The sequence below is a fragment of the Oryctolagus cuniculus genome, chromosome 5, assembly GCF_964237555.1.
Source record: "Oryctolagus cuniculus chromosome 5, mOryCun1.1, whole genome shotgun sequence".
NCBI classification, from domain to species: Eukaryota; Metazoa; Chordata; class Mammalia; order Lagomorpha; family Leporidae; genus Oryctolagus; species Oryctolagus cuniculus.
In genome coordinates this window covers 126,413,063-126,431,960 of record NC_091436.1, presented here as the reverse complement: position 1 = coordinate 126,431,960, position 18,898 = coordinate 126,413,063, and the positions used below count along the sequence as shown (strand labels likewise).

At 58.1% G+C, this 18,898-nt stretch overlaps 2 protein-coding genes across 4 annotated transcripts in view; one reads left to right on the top strand and one right to left on the bottom strand.

The window, feature by feature from the left end:
• RSPH9 (radial spoke head component 9) overlaps window positions 1-14,399 on the top strand; it is a 22,202-nt gene extending 7,803 nt beyond the window's left edge. For both annotated transcript variants that reach the window (XM_017345152.3, XM_002714438.5), the window contains exons 2-5: window positions 1,370-1,535; window positions 6,615-6,744; window positions 6,941-7,087; window positions 12,757-14,399. In XM_017345152.3, coding sequence (XP_017200641.1) covers window positions 1,370-1,535; window positions 6,615-6,744; window positions 6,941-7,087; window positions 12,757-12,917 — 604 coding nt within the window. In that variant the 3' untranslated portion in view covers window positions 12,918-14,399. The remainder of the gene's footprint in view (window positions 1-1,369; window positions 1,536-6,614; window positions 6,745-6,940; window positions 7,088-12,756) is intronic.
• MRPS18A (mitochondrial ribosomal protein S18A) overlaps window positions 13,262-18,898 on the bottom strand; it is a 19,015-nt gene continuing 13,378 nt past the window's right edge. For both annotated transcript variants that reach the window (XM_002714439.5, XM_070074079.1), the window contains 3 exons: window positions 16,973-17,096; window positions 16,744-16,813; window positions 13,262-13,656 (listed from right to left, as the gene is read on the bottom strand). In XM_002714439.5, coding sequence (XP_002714485.4) covers window positions 13,512-13,656; window positions 16,744-16,813; window positions 16,973-17,096 — 339 coding nt within the window. In that variant the 3' untranslated portion in view covers window positions 13,262-13,511. The remainder of the gene's footprint in view (window positions 13,657-16,743; window positions 16,814-16,972; window positions 17,097-18,898) is intronic.

The window sequence follows — 18,898 nt, the reverse complement described above, 5'->3', positions numbered from 1 at the left end:
AAGAGAGAGGAAGAGACAGAGAGAGAGATCTTCCATCCACTTGTTCACTCCCCAAATGGCCCCAAAGGCCAGAGTTGGGCCAGGCTGAAGCCAGGAACCTGGAATTCCACCCACTCACACGGGTGCAGGGGCAAAGCACGTGGACCAACTTCCACTGCTTTTTCCCAGGCGCTGGGTCAGAAATGGAGCAGCTGGGACTTGAACTGGCCCTCGTATGCTGGACTTACAGGTGGTAGCTCAACCTGCCTTGCCACAGTGCTGGCCCTAGGAGAAACATTTTCTCGAGGGGCATGGATTGAGGACCGCTGTTGTTTTAGACAATCAAGTGGTTTTTATGTTCAGAGGGAACTAGAGAATGAGTGGTGGCAAGGCAGAGAGCAGGCTGGGGGCTTAGGCCGAATGGATTGGAGGGCAGGAAGGAGGGGCATGAGAACACAAGGTCAAGGTAGGGTTGAACACGGGTTGAGGGCCTGCCCCAGTGTAGGGGCTCCCAGTGCGGAAAGTTCAACCTCCAGGAAGCCCCCCAGAACTTCTCAGTCCACGTAACTAAAAAGGGGCTCTGTCCATCTCGGCCTGTGCATTCGGCAGGAACTTGATCATGAACTTGGGTCTTTCCCCTGGCTCACGATTCTGCAGCATGATCCTCTCTCTTTTTTTTTTTTTTTTTGACAGGCAGAGTGGACAGTGAGAGAGAGAGACAGAGAGAAAGGTCTTCCTTTGCCATTGGTTCACCCTCCAATGGCCGCCACGGCCGGCGCACCGCGCTGATCCGATGGCAGGAGCCAGGAGCCAGGTGCTTTTCCTGGTCTCCCATGGGGTGCAGGGCCCAAGCACCTGGGCCATCCTCCACTGCACTCCCTGGCCACAGCAGAGAGCTGGCCTGGAAGAGGGGCAACCGGGACTAGAACCCAGTGTGCCGGCACCGCTAGGCGGAGGATTAGCCTAGTGAGCCGCGGCGCCGGCCATGATCCTCTCTTGTGATGCTGGGTGGTGGCAGTGAGCGCAGCCCCTGGTAGGTCCAGTGGTCACAAGGGGAAATGACTCACATGTGAGCGTGTGGGTCGCTGTGGTCACTGGATCGCAGTAGGCATCAGGTCGGCTGTGTTGGGTGCCTCGCCCACCTGCAGTGGGTTTGTCAGGACAGAACGCTGCCGGAGTCGGAGTGTGTGAACAGGAGGCTTTTGCGATTGAAATTGCATTACATGCAGGGGCGGATGCACCCCAGGCACTTGGGGCTTCTAAGGGTCTCCAAACAGCACTGGGTGGGAACTCCAACAGTTCTTCCCAGGCCCAAGCCTCCAGGGAGGAGGGCAGTTTGGAGGATGGAGAGAGGGGGTTGGAGTCCAGGGGAGATGCCTGTTTTTGGCAGCCTGAACTGCGTCGAGTGGAGCCTCCTGCCCCCAGCCACGGAGGAGATGGCCGCGCAGACGGCCGTGGTGAAGGGCCGCTTCATGGGGGACCCCTCCCACGAGTACGAGCACACCGAGCTGCAGAGGGTGAACGAGGGCGACAAGGCCTTTGAGGAGGAAGTGGTGGTGAGTGAAGAGCAGGGGTGGGACGAGGGCCTGGCCCGCCAGAACCGGCGTGGGGCACAAACGAGAGCAGCGGCTGCCGTCGCTGTCCCCTTCTGTCCCGCCCAGCTGGGTGGTGCATCGCTGGGCATGCTGGGAACTGGGCCTCCCTCTGCCCTCCTGTCATCCTCACAGCTCCGGAGTGGGCCCAGCCCCACCAGGTGGGGGAGAGGAGGACAGGGGAAGTGACTTGTCCAGGGACACACAGCTCTGGGGGACAGGGGGACGAGGGGACAGGCAACTCTTGGGAAAGCCGGGCTCTTGTGGGGGGTGGGGGAGAGGGGCTGGTGCTCTCTGGGATCAGGGCTGGTGTGGTCTTTTATTTTTGTGTTAATTTCCACCGTATGATGACCCCATGGTTCCAAATTCAAAGATACAACAGGAATATGGTCAAGTCCCCCTCCATTCCTGTCCACCAGGGGCACACACCTCTTTCTGGGTTTGCATGTGTACATGTATGTCTGCACATGTGTCTTTCTGTGTCCAAATCTTTCTGCTCAAGATGCAGTCTGGATCAGAAGCATCACCATTCTAGTGTTCAGAAACATAGAGTCCTGAGCCTCAGCATCTGTAATCTACATTTAAAAAAATTATTTATTTGATAGAGAGAGAGAGAGAAAGAGAGATTTTCCATCCTCTGGTTCACTCCGCAGATGGCAGCACTGACTAGGGCTGTGCCATGCTGAAACCAGGAGCCAGAAGCTTCATCCAGGTCTCCCATATGGGTGTAGGGACCCAAGCACTTGCATCATCTTCCGCTGCTTTCCTAGGCCATTAGCAGGGAGCTGGATCAGCAGTGGAACAGCCAGGACTCGAACAGGCACCCATATGGACTGCCAGAGTGGCAGGCAGAGGCTTAACCTTCTGTGCTACTATGCTGGCCCCATATTTTAAAAAAAAGATTTATTTGTTTGAAAGGCAGAGCAATGGGGAGAGAAGGAGAGAAAGAAAGAGAGAGAGAGAGAGAGCGTTCATCTGCTGGTTCACTCGCCAGATGGCTACAACAGCCATGTCTGGGCCAAGCTGAAGCCAGGAGCCAGGAACTCCGTCCTGGTCTCCTAAGTAGATGGCCAGGGCCCAGGGGCTCACATACTTGAGCCATCTTCCACCGCCTTCCCAGGTGCATCAGCAGGGAGCTGGGCCAGAAGTGGAGCAGCTGGGACAGGAACCAGCACTGCCACATGCAAGTGGTGGCTTAACCTACAATGCCAACCCCAGTAAGCTACATTTTAACGTGCTCCCTGGAGATCTGAATTCACCTTATTGGAGCCTGTGACACTGCTTCTCGAGAGATTTGTGCAGATACAAACCTCAGTAAGGGGAGCAGCACTGTCTGTGGTGCAGCAGGCTGAGCCTCTGCTTGCAGTGCCGGCATCCCATACAGGCGCTGGTTCGAGTCCCGGCCACTCCGCTTCTGATCCAGCTCCCTGCTAATGCAGCTGCGAAAGCAGTAGAAGATGGCCCAAGTGCTTGGGCCCCTGCACCCACATGGGAGACCCAGGAGAAGCTCCTGGCTTTGGATCGGCCCAGCTCTGGCCCTTGCGGCCATTTGGCGAGTGAATCACCAAATGGAAGATCCCTCTCTCTGTTTCTCTGTCTCTCTGTAACTCTGCCTCTCAAATAAATAAATAATTTTTTAATTTATTTTTTTAAAGAAGGTAATTCTCCTGTTGGTGGGCCCGACACCTTTGGGTCCTCACTCACCTGAGCAGGCTACTATAAAAGCCTGCAGTGGGCCCAACACCTTTGGGTCCTCACTCACCATGTGGCCCTGCCTCCACATGCACTCTGCTGTTGCCAACGGCGCTGCCTGGTTTTGAACTTGAACCTCCAGAACTGGGAGCCAACATAAGCCCCTCGCGCTGTGAAGTTAGGCCTCCTCGTGGATTCTGTTATGGTGACAAGAAGCTGACAAATAGGAATGAGTTAGGGGCTTGTGTTCTGGACCAGACAAACCCAGAAGGGAAAACCCAGGCTCTGCACTTGACCCTGGGGGCCCGCCAACCTTAGGGTGTCAGTCTGCAAAGCCTCAGCAGCAACCTGTGCGCCCTCTGCCCTATAGGCCTCACCTCCCAGGCCTCGACATTAGCTTCAGGTACGTGCAGCCCCGGCCCAGGCACTTATTAATCTCAGGCTGCATCCCCGCTCTGTAGCCCACTCACGTGACAGCCTGGGGGAGTGGGCGGCCCTCTGTGGACGTGTGCCCTGTCCCTGCCAGCACTGCTCTCCCGAGCCATCCCGGAGTCCTTTGGTGTGGGGTCACCCTGCGTGTTAGTGCACCTGGAAATGTGTGGGAGAGGCTGTGACAAGGGAGAAGCCTAGAAAACAATGCCAAAGAGTTGGGTATGAAACTACGAAGCTGTGACCCCAGTTTAGTCTCTCTCACTCTCTTTCTCTCTCTCTCCCCCTCTCTTTCCCTTCCTCTCTCTCTCTCTCTCTCTCTCACACACACACACACACACACACGTGCGTGTGCGCACACGCACCCATAAAGAATACAATGAAGTGTACCAACATGTTATCAATGATGCTCCTTAGGAGGGAAGGTTATGAGTGGTTTTAATTTTCTTGGGTTATCCAGATTTCCTTTTACTTTTTTTTTTTTTTTAAGATTTATTTATTTATTTGAAATAGTTACACAGAGAGAAGAGAGGCAGAGAGAGAGAGAGAGGTCTTCCATCCATTGGTTCACTCCCCAATTGGCCTCAATGGCCAGAGCTGCACCAATCTGAAGCCAGGAGCCAGGAGCTTTTTTTGGGTCTCCCACTTGTGTGCAGGGGCTCAAGGACTTGGGCCATCCTCTGCTGCTTTCCCAGGCCGTGGCAGAGAGCTGGATTGGAAGAGGAGCAGCCAGGTCTTGAACTGACGCCCATATGGGATGCCGGCACTGCAGGCCAGGGCATTAACCTGCTGTGCCACAGCGCCGGCCCCTATCCAGATTTTCTGCAGTGAGCATATATATTTGAGATAGAGAGGAGAGAGAGAGAGAAAGAAGAGCACACTTCCATCTGCTGCTTCACTCTCCACATGCCCACAGTGGCCAGTTCTGGGCCTGGGGCCAGGGCCAGGAGTTTAGAACACCATCCAGGTCCCCCACGAGGGTGACAGGAACCCTGTGACTGAGCCGTCACTGCCCAGGCAGAGTCAGGAGCTGGAGGTGGAGCCAAGGACCAGACTCAGGTGCTCGGCCAAACACCTGCCCCTGCTTTTATATTTTACTGTGTTTTTAAAGATTTATTTACCTATTTATTTATTTGAAAGGCAGAAAAAGAGGTCTTTCATCTGCTGGTTCACTCCCCAAATGGTTGCAACAGCCTGAACCAGGCCAGGCTGAAAATAAGAACCAGGAACTTCATCCGGGTCTCCCACATGGGTACCAGGGGCTCACATACTTGAGCCATCCTTCATTGCCTTCCCAGGTACACTTCAGGGAAGCTGGATTGGAAACCAGGTAGCTATGACTCGAACCGGCATTCTGATAATGGGACGCTGGCATTGCAAGTGGCGGCTTAACCCACTGCACCACAATACTAGCGCCTCTATTTTATTTTCAAAGACCAGTTATGTAGGGGCTGGCAGTTATGTAGGTTAAGCTGCCACCTTTGATGTCTGCATCCCATATGAGTATCAGCAGTTCAAGTGCTGGAGAAGCAGTGGAAGATGGTGCGTGTGCCTGGGCCTCTGCCACCCACATGGGAGACCCTGATGGAGATCCAGGATCCTGGCTTCAGCCTGGCCCAGCCCTGGCTGTTGTGGCCAGTAAGGGGAGAGGACCAGCAGATGGAAGCTTTCTCTCTCTCTCTGTCTCTCTCCCTTCCTCTCTTGAAAAAAATTATGTATTTTGGCCAGCGCTGCAGCTCAATAGGCTAATCCTCCGCCTGCGGCGCCAGCACACCAGGTTCTAGTCCCGGTCGGGGCGCCGGATTCTGTCCTGGTTGCCCCTCTTCCAGGCCAGCTCTCTGCTGTGGCCCGGGAGTGCAGTGGGCCCTGCACCCCATGGGAGACCAGGAGAAGCACCTGGCTCCTGGCTACGAATCAAGCGCAGTGCAGCGGCCATTGTGGGGTGAACCAACGGAAAAAGGAAGACCTTTCTCTCTCTCTCTCTCTCTCACTGTCCACTCTGCCTGTCAAAAAACAACAACAACAACAACAACAAAAAAAAAACCAAACAACAACAACAAAAAAAAACCATCTATCCACTGGTTCATTTCCCAAATACCTGCCATAGCCAGGGCTGGGCTGGGTCACAACCAGGAGCTGGGAAGTCAATCCGGGTCTCCAACCTGATGGCAGGGACCCAAGGAACTGAGCCTCTCAGGCTGCACATTAGCAGGGAGCTGGACTGGAAGTGGAAGGGCCAGGACAGGAAGCAGGCACTGATATGGGATGTGGGGATCCCAGGGGGTGACTTAACCGCTGCACCAAGTGCAGATTTATTTTATTTATTTGAAAGGTAGAGTGAGAGGGAGGGGGGGGAGAGAGCGCTTCCAATGCTGGCTCACTCCCCAAATGGCCCCAATGGCCAGAGCTAGGCCAGGCCAAAGCCAGGAGTGGCAGGGGCCTAAGCACTTAGGCCATTCTCCACTGCTTTCCCAGACATGTTAGCTGGGAGCTGGATTGGAAGCAGAGCAGCCAGGACTCGAACCAGCAGTCACATGGGATGCCGTCACAATGCCGGCTGCAGCTTTTATATTTTAAAAGGTAAAATACGTACCATTTAGACACCATGCTAGGCTGGTGTGTCTCTGGCAGGATATATAAGGAACTTTTCATGGGGTTTGGGGGAGTGGGGTTAGAGAAAGGCAGAATTCTGTATGTGCATGTGTGTGGTTTTGAATATTGTTCCACCTGTATGTGATGCCACTTCAAAAAATAAAAAGGCAGAAGGAAAGAGAGGGAGAGAGCTTTGATAGGAGAGAGGGCAAAGCCTTGTCAGTGCGCCCTGGGTAGCTGTGGTCCGTGCACTGTGGGTCGCAGGGAGACGCTCACACGGAGGGGCGTGCGCACAGCCCCCTGGCCGACAGCTCCCGTCTGTGCCCTCAGGTCCAGATCAAGGAGGAGACGCGCTTGGTGTCCGTCATCGACCAGATCGACAAGGCTGTGGCCATCATCCCCCGAGGCGCCCTCTTCAAAACCCCTTTTGGCCCCATCCATATCAACCGCACCTTTGAAGGTTTGTTCTAGGCCGGAGCACCTGGCCTGGGGGGGGGGGGGGGAGGTGTGTGCTCCGTGGGGTGCCTGTGGTCTGCACAGGCTGGCCAGCTGCTCCTCTCCCCCGCTTCAGGGTGTCGGGGGACCCTCACCCTCCTCACCCCTGCAGTGCTGGGGCTGAGCACCTGCTCCCTGCCTCCCTGCCCCCCACCCCCTAGGACTGCCCTTGTCTGAGGCCAAGAAGCTCAGCTCCTACTTCCACTTCCGGGAGCCAGTGGAGCTGAGGAACAAGACCCTGCTGGAGAAGGCCAGCCTGGACCCCTCACTTGACTTCATGGACTCCCTGGAGCATGACATCCCCAAAGGTATGCACGGGCTGGGGGCTTGGGCTGGGTGGGAACGGGCCCTCCCCGGAACCAGCTCCGTCTAGCCACTCAGTGCTGCAGGTTTTCTAGTGGACTCCCGCGTGCTCGCCACAGCTTCCGGACAGGAAACATCTCAGCATCTCTTGATTTCCATAAACAATCTTTTTTTTTTTTTTAATTTACTAACTTAAAATTTTTAATTTTTGTTAGCTGACATGCAGTTGTGTGTGTTCATGTGTGCAACGTGATGCTTTGAGGCATGCCTACGTTGCAGAATAAGTTTAATTAACAAATGCATTATCCTCCATAATTATTGTTTGTGCGATGAGAGGACTTATCTTGGCATTTCTGCACGCAGACGATATATTGTCATTAACCATAGCGGCCCTGCTGTGCAATAGTGACCTTACCTCCTCCACCTGGCTGGGGTTCTCTATCCTTTGACTAGAACCCCTCTCCCCGTCCCCTCCCCCGTCACTCCAGCCCTGCTAACCACCGTCCTACCCTCTGCTTCTGTGAGCTCAGCTCTCTTCCGTGTCACCGGTGAGTGAGCCCATGCCGTGTGTGTCCTGTGCCCGGCTCATTGCACTTAGCCTAAGGTTCTTGGGTCCCTCCATGTGGCTGCAAATGATGCGATTTCCTTCTTGATGGCTGAACCGAATTCCACTGAGTACCCAGACCTCCCGTTCTCTTTCCATTCACACACTGGTGGCCACAGGTTGGTTCCCTAACCTAGCCACTGAGGAGACAGCGGTGAACATGACCGTGCGGGTCTCTCCACAGCAGTGTGGGGGGGCTGGATCCCTGGTGACCTTGAAGGGAGCTGACTGGGTTTCTTCCCCGGCCACGCGTGTACCCCAGCTTTTAGTCACTGACCTCCACCCAGAGTTCCAGCAGCAGCTGTGGACTGGCTGGCAGACCCCTGCTGCGCACACGTTTGCTTGCTGCTGTGTCTAGTGTGCCTTTAATCTCAGGATGCTCAGCGTCAGGGGCACAAACCCTGCTTCCGCCTGTCCTGGGGGAGGGGCCGTCCTCAAGATGGGCTTGAGGCCCCAGGCCCTCAGCGGCCAGGCCCAGGGCCCACTCAGTGCCCTGCTTCTTCCCTCTCCACGGCTGGTGTTTCCGAGACCTCGAGGGGTCCTGACGATGCTGATGGCAATATTGGTGACAATGGCAGCTCATAAAGGCAGGGACACTGTTCGCAGCCAGATGCTGGGCTCAGCCCTTTCCAGGCCTTCCTTGTCCGCTCTTCATGGCCAGTCTGTGGGGCGCGTGTCGTCATCACCGCGCCTTACTCGGGCTCCAAGAGGTGCACCCAAGGACGCAGTGGTAGAGCATTGGACTCCAAGGCCCCGGCGTCCACCGTGACGCCAGGCAGGCGGGTTTCCTGTTCAGTGATGACCGGAGTGGCAGGCAGCTGTCCACCCAGCCACTTAGGGGAACACCTGTGAGGAGCCGCAGCTTGCAGTTGGGCTGGCTCTGATGTGGGCAGGGTGGCAAGGGCCCCTGGCATCCGACAGCCTGGGCCGGATTCCGGAATCAGCCACTCATTGGCACGTCCCTCAGTTTCCTCGTTTCTAAAAGGAGAAAATTGATCTTTTTCTACCCTGGTGGGTTGGTATTGGAATGAAATGGGGCTTCACGCACAAAAAGGACTCAAACATCATTATTGACTTTTAGCGGCCAAGTCCTTAGGGACAAATTGGGGCAGGCTAGGAGGGTACAGAGGCTGGGGGGGAGGTCGGGGCTGAAGCTGGGGTGGCTGATGAACAGGCCTGAGACAGGCAGGTGGGAGAAAGGGGCGGGGCAAACCAGCAGTCGGAGGAGTGGCCACTCTGGCCTTGGCCATACGGGGGCGTCTGAGGCCAGCACCCCAAGCCCAGCCAGTCCGCAGTGGGGGAATAAGGCAGGTTCACAGGGGTTGGGGCGTTTCTCACCCACCAGGCCTACTTTTCAGACCTTACATCTGCATCGCCATCCTCAGCCCTGCCAGGAGCTGGAGGGAGCCAGGAGTGCTGGGGGCAGGCCCTGTGCTGGCCAACTGAGATCCTCGGAGTCCCCGTCATCGGCTTCAGCCTGTGTCGGGGAGGCCACCGCAGCCCTCTCCCCTTCCCCAGTAGCTGGGTGCTCCTGGCTGGGCTGAGGCAGTCCTGGCAGAGGGTGCTACCCCGGGTGGCATGGGCAGCTACATCTTCCTGAGGGACGCCATCAGGCCTGTGGGCCCTGCCCTCCCCGGGGAAGGAAATGCAGGCGGCAGCTCCTTGTGGCCAGGGGAAGTAAGGTGTGGAGCTTTGGAGGCTCCTTCTCAAGGTTTCTGGGGCCCCCATGCTGTGAGCCCATCAGGCCTCTGGGAGGTGCTGGGGCTGGTCCACTGGCAATGGCACTCACTCTAAAGCCTCCATCCGTGCCGGTGGGCAGCAGGGTTGCGAGATCTGCTGAGGCTCCCCTTCCCCGTCCACCTGGCATGCTGCTTGCTTGCTCCTCCGGGCTGGAGCCTTGGGAGCTGAGAGCTCCTGGCTTCTCCTGTCTGTGTGGCCTGACCTGTCTCTGGGTCTCCAGGCCCTCCTTCCAGAGCCACCACGGGGAAGGCCCAGCAAGAAGCCTGGCATTTTCTCAGGACTGTTTGGTGGGGATGGAGGCGGCACGGCTGGGGACAGCACACACTCTGCCTTACCAGCCAGTGCAAGAGCAGAACAGTGGCCAGGATAGGCCAGCATGGCTGCTAAGCAGGGCTAGGACCCAAGCAGGGGTCCCCTGGGGGATAGTTTCTTTCCAGGTCTGAGGCAAGTGTTCAGGGTGACCCTGTGCGACTCTGAACAGGTGTGGTGTCTGGGTGATGCTGTCTGGGGCCACTGTTCTCATGAGCTGTCACATCGTGCCCTGTGACCGGAGTCTCGTGGGGGCCCCTGTCTAGTTCAGCGGGGGATGGAGTGGAGTAGGACCATCTTTCTAGTGGATGCAGGGCGATGGCTCAGAGTTCTCCGAGTTTAGGTGGCAGCGAGGTGACAGAGATGGAGCAAGAGGTTGGGAAGCCAGCTCTCTAGACAGGATCCTGCCAGCCAGTGCGCCGTTCCTGTCACTGTTGGCAAACAGCCACTGGCTTGCTGGTAGGACCAAAGCCGGGCATGTGTGACGCCACTGGAACAAGACTGACACCTCCTTACCTTGCGGAGGCTTGTGGGAGAGCAGATGGAACAGGAAGGTTGGGGGATTTAAGTGGAAGAAGCCTTACAAATGGGGTCACAGGTGTCTTGGGAAGCAAGCAGGGAGGGCTGGAACGGAGACTTCCGTCTTGCCTGGCAGACTGGGCTCTCACCACGCTCAGCAGCAATGCCCAGTTCAGGCAGCAGAGGGCAGCAAGGGGCCTGCCTGGCCGTCTGGACAGCGGCCTTTGAACGCTGCCCCTTCGGCTGCTGGTGGAGGCCAGGCAGGCACTGGAGAGGGGTGGGGAACTTGTGCTCAGGATCACCCTTCTCTCGGGGTACGTGCAGGTGGCTCTTCCCACCTGTCCCTTGGAGGTGTGGCTGACAAATGCTTGACCTTGGGGACTGAGGGACTTGGCACAATCCTGTTGCTAGGCTTCTGGGAGTTCTGACTTGCCCTTGTGGCCCTCAACAGGACTCATGGCCATCTTTTATGTGTAACAAAGAAACTTCTCTTGGGGCTGGTCTCAGGTTTGTCACCTGCTGCCTCTGAACAGTCCTGACCCCCAGCCCAGCCAGCTGTCTCCCGGTCAGCAGGAAATGTAATGAGAGGTACACCCTGGCCTCAGTTCACCACACTGGCAAGGTGGGGGAGGAAACTCAGGAGGACTTCTTGCCAACTACCAAGGGGCTCTCCCCTCCGGATTTACTGGCTTTTGCCCCCCCACTACAGCCTGAAAACACAGCCCGGAGAAGAGGGGCTGCTGGGGGATCAGGAGAGGTTTGAAGAGATGGGGAGAAGACTTGGGGCTTTGAACTGAAACACCAGGGCCGCGGGAGGCCTAGAGGGGTGACAGCAGCCGGCTGTCACAGCTGCAGTAAGTGGGTGAAGGTGACAGCAAGTGCCTGGCTCCTCAGGTAGATGCTACGTGACTCCTGGCACGTTGAGAGTCCCTGTGTTTCTCGAGCCAGGGCCAAGGAGACAGGAGAATGGCAGGAATGGCAGCGCTGTTGCCGCCGGCCCCTCACATGCTGTGCTGTGCTTGCCAGCACTCTGGCCTGCTTGGCATGGCCTCTCGCCCCAGGGCGGGCACTGCCCTGTTCCAGCATCCCTGCTACCACCTTCTTGCTCTCGGGGTAGGGGCCTTGCTGTCTTGTCTACGGGGACATGGCCAGGCTGGTAATGCCCTCACACTGATAACCGTGACCTGAGGAGGAAGGGCTGGGGGCTCTAGGATCCTGGGGAGCCCTGGGCCCACACAGATGGCAAACTGCCCCTGTGGCTGGGCACTGGAACATGACAGAGCCTGGCCTCTCAGCCTAAGGGTGCCATTTGGGATGGGCTCCAGGGGCAGGTAGGGACAGCGTCTCTGGAGAATGCTGGCCTGGATGACAGCCTGGGCACCCGAGTAACCAAGGAGCGGCCAAACGCAGAGGACGGGGGCACTTTGTCTCCCACACCCCCCTCCTCGCCCCAGTCTGTTTTCTGGAGCTGTGTGACCAGGAAGCCATAGGCCAGGGCTGCTCGCTCTCAGGAGGGCAGGTCTGGAGGCAGAGGCCTCTGTCATGAGAGCCCTAGTGACTGCTTCCTTCTGGATGCTGCCAGTGGGCACTGGGCTAGAGGAGCCGATGAGGCTGCACGGTGGCTTCACTTCAGCATCCCAGGTGAGGGTGCTGCGCAGGGCCAGGGCAGCTGACCTACACAGCCCTGGGCCAAGTGGCCTGCTGGTGTTCAGGTCTGTGGGACGCAGGGCGGCCCTGGTGAGTGTGCTGTGGCCAGGGCAGGCTGTGGGAAGCCGGGGCAGTGGCAGCCGCTGCAGGCCCCAGAGCAGCTCTCAGTGCGTGGCTGGCTGGTCCAACCCCACAACTTTCAAAGCATTTGCCTTCTGGCAGGGCCTGGAGCAGGGCTGTGGCGGGGCCGGGAGAGGCCCGGCGCAGGGGAATAGAAGCCCCAGATCTGCATCCAGAGGCGACTTTCCCAGGCTCCTTCCGCCCACACAGCAGCTCCCTCCCTTGGTTCTGGAGTGGGATCAGGCCCTTCCAGCCAAGTCCTCGTGGCTGTACAACTCAGCCCCAGGCTGGGCTGCTCCTGTTTCGCGGAGCAAAAACCAGGCAGAACCCAGGATGTAGAGGCTTGTAAGCGGAGCACAAGCCCCTCTGGCCGGCGCTGGCTCCCAGTCTGCCAGCTCCAGCAGCCAAGCAGAGGCCCCTGAGCCTGGAGGCCTGACGCAGCTGAACTTGCATCTGAGCCCCCTAGGCTGGCGTAACCCACCCCCGAGTGGGGACTTCTGAGGGATCTCAGGAGCGACTCCCCAGCCCAGCCCAGCCCCCACTTGACCTTTCGCTGGACTCACTGACATGAACACCAGTGGCTGCTTTGAGTTTTTCCTGCTTCCCCTGGAAGTGGTCTTCATGGGCAGTGTGGCAGCTGCAAGGCCACCAGGAGGAGTCGGGCAGCTGGGACTTCCGTGGTTGTCCCCTCCCTGGCACGTGGCCTGGCCTCACCTGCTGCCCATCTCCTCCCAGGGTCCTGGAGCGTGCAGATGGAGAGGGGCAACGCCTTGGTGGTGCTGCGCAGCCTGCTCTGGCCGGGCCTCACCTTCTACCACACTCCCAACACCAAGAGCTACGGCTACGTCTACGTGGGCACTGGCGAGAAAAACATAGACCTGCCCTTCATGCTGTAGGCTGGTGCAGCCCGCGGGCTCTGTAGTGTCTGAGCACTATTTTTATAAATGGTAGTGTACTGCCTTCCTTGTCCTGTGGTGCCGCCACTCGTCGCCACGTCTGTCGTGTCCATGCTCTAAGGAGAGGCCCACCGAGCCAGGAAACCCACCTGTGCAATGGCAGCAAGCTGAGGGAGAAGGTGAACACAGCCAGGGGCCCCTGAGGAGGGGCCCACCTACTGCTGCCCTGGAGCCCCCAGGGCCTCCCTCCAGCTGCATCACATGGCCTCCGCGCTGGCGCTCAGCACCCAGCTGCGAATGCCCGCCCCCATGCCCGGGCAGTGAATACGCACCCAGCGGGCAAGTCCAGCTGCCTGGTTTATGATCTTCCTTCAGGCAAACCTCTTGCCCCCCATGCTGAACATCACCCAGGTCCTGCCCAGCCAGTCTCGTGGAGAACACAGCAGTGGCCGAGGGACCCGACTGCTTGCCTGCGGCTCCCAGCTCAGCTCCTAGGCAGGCTAAGGGTATTGGAGTTCGTCCCGCTGTCCCTTGCGCTGCTGGCGTGGGAGGCGCAGGACAGCGTGGCGGAGGGCTGGCGAGCCGGCCTTGCGCTCAGTGATAGAACTTCAAAGGTGTTCTCGAGTAGCAGACGTTGTCCCTCAGGAGGGGCGAGCCCACGGGCATGCGCACCTTGTTCCAGCGGTGGCCTCTGTTGTAGATGGGCCTGGCGGAGCGGGGGGACCAGCGGGTCAGGTAGCTGTGGAGTGAGGACAAGGAGGTGGCTGGGGCTTGCAAGTGGGAGAGAGGGCTCCTGCCTCCACGGCCCGAGCCACGGCTGGCCAAGCAAACCCTCTGACCAGTTTTCCTTTCTCAAAGGACAGGGGATTTTCCTGGGAGTAACTGCCGAGTATCCCGTAAACAGACAGGCTGGGCCGCTCCTGCCGCAAGCCGTGTGTGGCCAGGGTCAGGCAGCCCAGGGCCACGAGCTCCCTTGATCCTTGTGAATTGTCAGTGTTGGTGTGTGCGTGCCGGGGAGAAGGTGCAGTTAGGAGCCTTGGGGAGAGGAGAGCTGGGGAAATGCCCGGAGGAAGCCGCCACCCCAGCCTTCAGGGGAGTGCCCGGGGCTCCTGCGCTGCTGTAGGACCCCTGTTCCTCACCAGCCAAGGCCTGGGCCTGTGGAGGCGCCTGCACCCGGGGAGGTTCCTGGAAGGGGGAGCTGATGGCGGCCACCCATAGTACTTTGGCCTCTTTTGGGGATGGCCAGGGCGCTGATAGTTCCCGGAAAAGTGGCTCATGCGGCTGGGATTGGGATTTACTCTGTCCAGAACGAGACTTGGATCCTGTCCAGAAAGGCCCATCCTTCGTCTTGAAAGCTCAGCTGTGACAAAGGCCAGGAATCTCCCCTGCCTCCCCCGTAGGTTGAGGCTCAACCCAGCTGCCTCCAGAGACCCTCAAATGAGCTTTATAATAAAAAACAAAATCACTACTTTTGACTAAAAATTTTTAAATGAAAGTGAAAATCGACTGCTGATTTATGCAATGCAACCAAGGCCCTGGCTCCTGCAGCCAGAGGGGAAGCCGCACGAGGGGCAGCCGGCTCTCCAAGCGCGTGCCAGGCAGGGGTGGCGGGCTGGGCTTCCCCGTGGCCATGGCTGGGATGCCAGCTATGGGGTGAGCCGCCCCGAGGGACTGTGTTTTCTAGGACTGGTGGTGCTGGGACAACAGAGTAAGGCCAGGGAAGGCCACCTGATGGCCCTGGGCCGACCCTGCCCTCCACCCCAGAGCAGGAGGTGGAGGGGAGGGTGCTCACTGTGATAGACTCTAGAGGACCCCTTGGCTGACCAGGCTGTCCTGAGCTCCTACCCTAACGCTGGGCCTTCCTCCCCGTGCCCCAGAGGGACCTGAGGGAAGATGGGCTTCAGCTAGCCTCGGGCCTGACGCCTGTGCCACACAGGGCAGCCAGCTGGCAGGGGTGGGCTGGGTGGCCTCCAGTCAGCTCTCTGGGAACAACCTCGCTCTAGGCGCAGTCAAAGCTCTTTCCCTAACCCCGCTCCCTCGCTCCTCTCCTGCAGGGGTCCGGGGAGGGAAGTGGCAGAACAAAGGAGGGCTCCAGGGGCCCTGGCCAGACCTGAGCCGCTGCATGGCAGCTGAGGACCGCTGGATGCGATCACAAGAGTGCCTTGGAGGGAGTCAATTTCCTTCCAGGCAGCACTTCCCCCTCCTGCCACAGTGGCCTCTGCAACCTAAGAGCCCCCACACTTCATCAATCCTGTGTCACGTCAAAGGACACCGGATGTCTGGGGTGAGCCTGGCCTGGCTTCAAAGGCCTGCAGGCAGGATGGAGTGTGTCCTCAGGCCTGCTGCTGTCTCTGACAACCCCAGAGCGGGGTGGGCTCCCCCAAGTGGCCCACAGCAGAGCTGGGAGACAGAAAAGAGGTTAACATGTTCTGCTCCCTCAGGGCTGCTGGCAGATGGCCCAGCTGGCAATGCGGGAGGTACAGGTGGAGTTGGGCACTGGGCCACAGTGCTGACAAGATGTCGACGAAGGCCCGGCTCTGGCTAGCCTGGCCTCCAGAGACAGGGGGGCCAGGTACCAGGAGGCAACTGTGCACTGCCCCCACGGCACCCTGGGCCTAGCAGCTCACTTTGCTTCTGTCATCTTTGGTCTCCACACTCAGGCATGGAAACCAGCAGTGGTAGCTGGACTGGCTGCCAGAGGGTGGGCCACTGGTACGGAGAACAGGAACAAACTCCCAGGTCAGTTCCACAGACTCAGCTCTACGCTCAACAAGGGGAAATTTAAAACCTACGAGTATGTGATTAAGGCGGCGTCAGAGATGGGGGGTGGGGGGGAGGAAGAGGAACTTGCAATAGGAGAGACGCCGGAGTGTCAGGTAAGAATCTTCTCTGGGGGCTGGCACTGTGGCACAGTGAGTGAAGCCACCATGTGCAGCGCCGGGATCCCACATGGACGTCCCAGCTGCTCTATTTTCAATCCAGCTCCCTGCTAATGTGCCTGGGAAAGCAGTGGAGGATGCCCCAAGTCCTTGGGCCCCTGCACCCACACAGGAGACCTGGAGGAAGCTCCTGGCTCTGGCCTGGCCCAGAGAGCCATTGAAGCCATTTGGAGAATGAACCAATGGATGGAAGATATTTCTCTCTCAAACTTTCACATTAAAAAAAAAAAAATCTGCTCTTACTTTAGAGGGGGCTACCGTGCTTAGGCTGGAGGACAGACTGATCTAGGGTCCAGGGTCTCCTCCTCTATAAGACCTCAGGACCTCCCAGGCTGCCATATGCAGCTGTGTATGTTGTTAACTGCACAACTCCAGGGAGCACTATTTGTAATCCTGTCCACCTGGTTAGTACACAGCTAGAGCAGCTATACACAGTGGTTCTACCCCAGAGAACCCTCCCATTTGGAAGACTTCATTCTGCCCTATAATAACCTCAGGGCTGCAGAGAGTTGGGATCCTGAAAGTTTGTAGAAGCACTCGGACATCCCCATAGCAACCCGGTGTGATGTCATAAACACAGGATTACCACATTCTAATGCCCAATCAGCTGCCTTCTTACCCTCCTTGCCCCCGTGCAGGGCCCTGCAGGGGAGGGAAGAGGAAAGAGAGATGCTGAGGCCAGCAAGGGGGGCGGCAGGAGAGGCTGAGCATGGTGGGACTGATGGGGTGGGGGCTTCTCACCCCGGGAGGCGGCGGCACAGCCAGCCAGGGTGCTTTCTAGCTTTCCTGTGCTACGGGCCGAACACTAGCAAACGGCTTCCCCAGTGCAGTCCAGTGGCAGCCAGAGGCCCACAGAACACTCAGGGCCAGCACCCAGATCTGCTTACCGGTTCAGCTGAGGTTTGCTCTTCGGAACAACGCCTTCAGGAAGCTGAGGCCTGTGATTTGGGAACAGACCTGCGTGGAGGGAAAAGCAGGGGTGGTCTCTGCAGCTCCCTCCACAGCTTGGGGGAGCAAGCAGGCCAGCACTGGGCGAGGAACATTGCGAGTCTCTTCCAGCTGGGTGGGGGAGCCGGCCCCGCTGCCCCCTGCCCCTCCGCCCCAGGGGCCGCCTACCTGCTCGGTGGGCCATCTTCACACACTCCTCCACCTTCCGGTGCTCCTCCTGGCACAGCCCCGTGACCTTGCGGGGCAGCATGCCTCCGTGTGGCCGGATGAACTGGCTGAGCAGCAGGACGTCCTAGTGCAGCCCAGGAGGAGAGGCGGGTCAACTGGGCAGCAGGGCCCCGTGGGCCGCAGGGCAGGCGGTGGGGTGCCAGCTCCCCGAGAGCTCTGTGGCTCTGGAAACCTACCTGAGGCCACTCCCTCCTCGCAGAGCTCTGCTACCTTTACCCCAGCAAAGGTTAACCCCACTCCGCAAAGTTTCCTGTACCCCGAGGCCACCCAGAGCTCCCGCCCCATCATGAGATAATCTTTTGAGGGAACAGGTAGAGAAGCCCTTCAAGAAGTGTTCGTCTATGTACCTTCCTGGGTGACAGAATGTCTCTTGGCCTCGTCTCCCTGGGTGGGGTGGAGGCCACTGCCACACAAGAGGGCAAACCTGTGCCGCTTCAGCCCTCAACATCATGTACATACCGCAGGCCAGTGACATGCGTCCCCCCCACCCCGCCACCATCTGCCATTCCTGTTGCGATGTTAGGTGGGTGTGCGTGCCCAGGAGGAAGGGACTGGGCTGTGAGGTTGATCCCACGGCTTCTAAGTCCCCATGACAGATGTGACGGATTCTTGGGCTTCCTCTGGACCACCACAAGCCCACCTGAGATGGGGCCAAGGACACAGGAACATACAGAGCCCAAATCAAGACCTGAGAGTACCTCTCCTCCACTCTTACCTCTCGCAGAGTGGCTGCAGGGGTTAAATAAAATTCACCCCACACACCCAGGGGCTTGGCATGCCTATCTTAGCAGTCATGTTCCACAAACCAACTTGCGCCCTGGCAGGCGCCTTGCTGTATAACCACAGATTTGTTTTAATCACTGGACAGTTCCTGAGGGACCTAGGCCCCCAATTCCCACCCCTGTACTCCTCAGAATCTGATGAAAAGAACTTGGATTGGATTAATCTGGGGCTGCCAAGCAAGCCGACAGTTCTGTACAGCTCAGGCTAATGGTGCCCTAAGTGGAAAGAAGTAAAAGGAAAACAACTCTAGCCTTTACCTCGGAGGGGATTGGATTTCTTCTGCTGGACAGGCAGAACCAAGTCTATTTCCTGGAAATGGCTGGTGGGAAGCGCCCCCCACTGGCTGGGCAGGTATGGGGTTCCCAGTACCCCCACAGACATCCGTGCTGTAAGGAGCTCTGAACACGGCCCCTGCCTGCAGGCCTCCCACTACTCCTGGCAGCTACCACCTCCCACCCGAGGGTGGCCTGAAGCCAAGGCTCCCAGCCCAGGAGATTAGCTGGGTCATTCTGCTCGGATCCCATGGGCATGCGGCTGCTCCTGTTCCTGTCATCTGACCAGGACCTCTGCCCTAGTCATCCCACCCCACAAAGGGGCCCAGGGACAACTTGCAGGTCAAACTGGCCTGGAGCTGGAATCACCTGAAACCCAAAAATAGGGTGCTTAATGTCACCGGGGAGAGCACTGAAGAACAAGTGTGGATTTCTCCAGGTCCCCCCTCCCCCCCCAGCTGAAGAGAGCGTGCGCAGTGGCCGGCAGGACGTGGGCCGTCTGAGCGTGGAATCCAGCTCTGGTGCATCCGAGCTGGGTGAGCTCACGCAAGCTAAGTAGCTCCGTGCTGTCCATCTCCACTGTGAAACCAGGGTGAAAAGCCCCAATGCAGAGGTCACTGAACGCTACGGGGATGGGAAGCTGTCAGCACTCCGCACAGGGCCTGACCCAGCGCGTGCTCCATCCACTGCCTGCTGTTCACGGTTCTCTTCCTTCCCTGGAAACAACTGCTGTAGAAGAGCGAGCGCAATCAGTATCTCTGTAGCCCAATATGGAAAGAGACAGTCATGTGTTCCCAGGTCACAGCAAGAA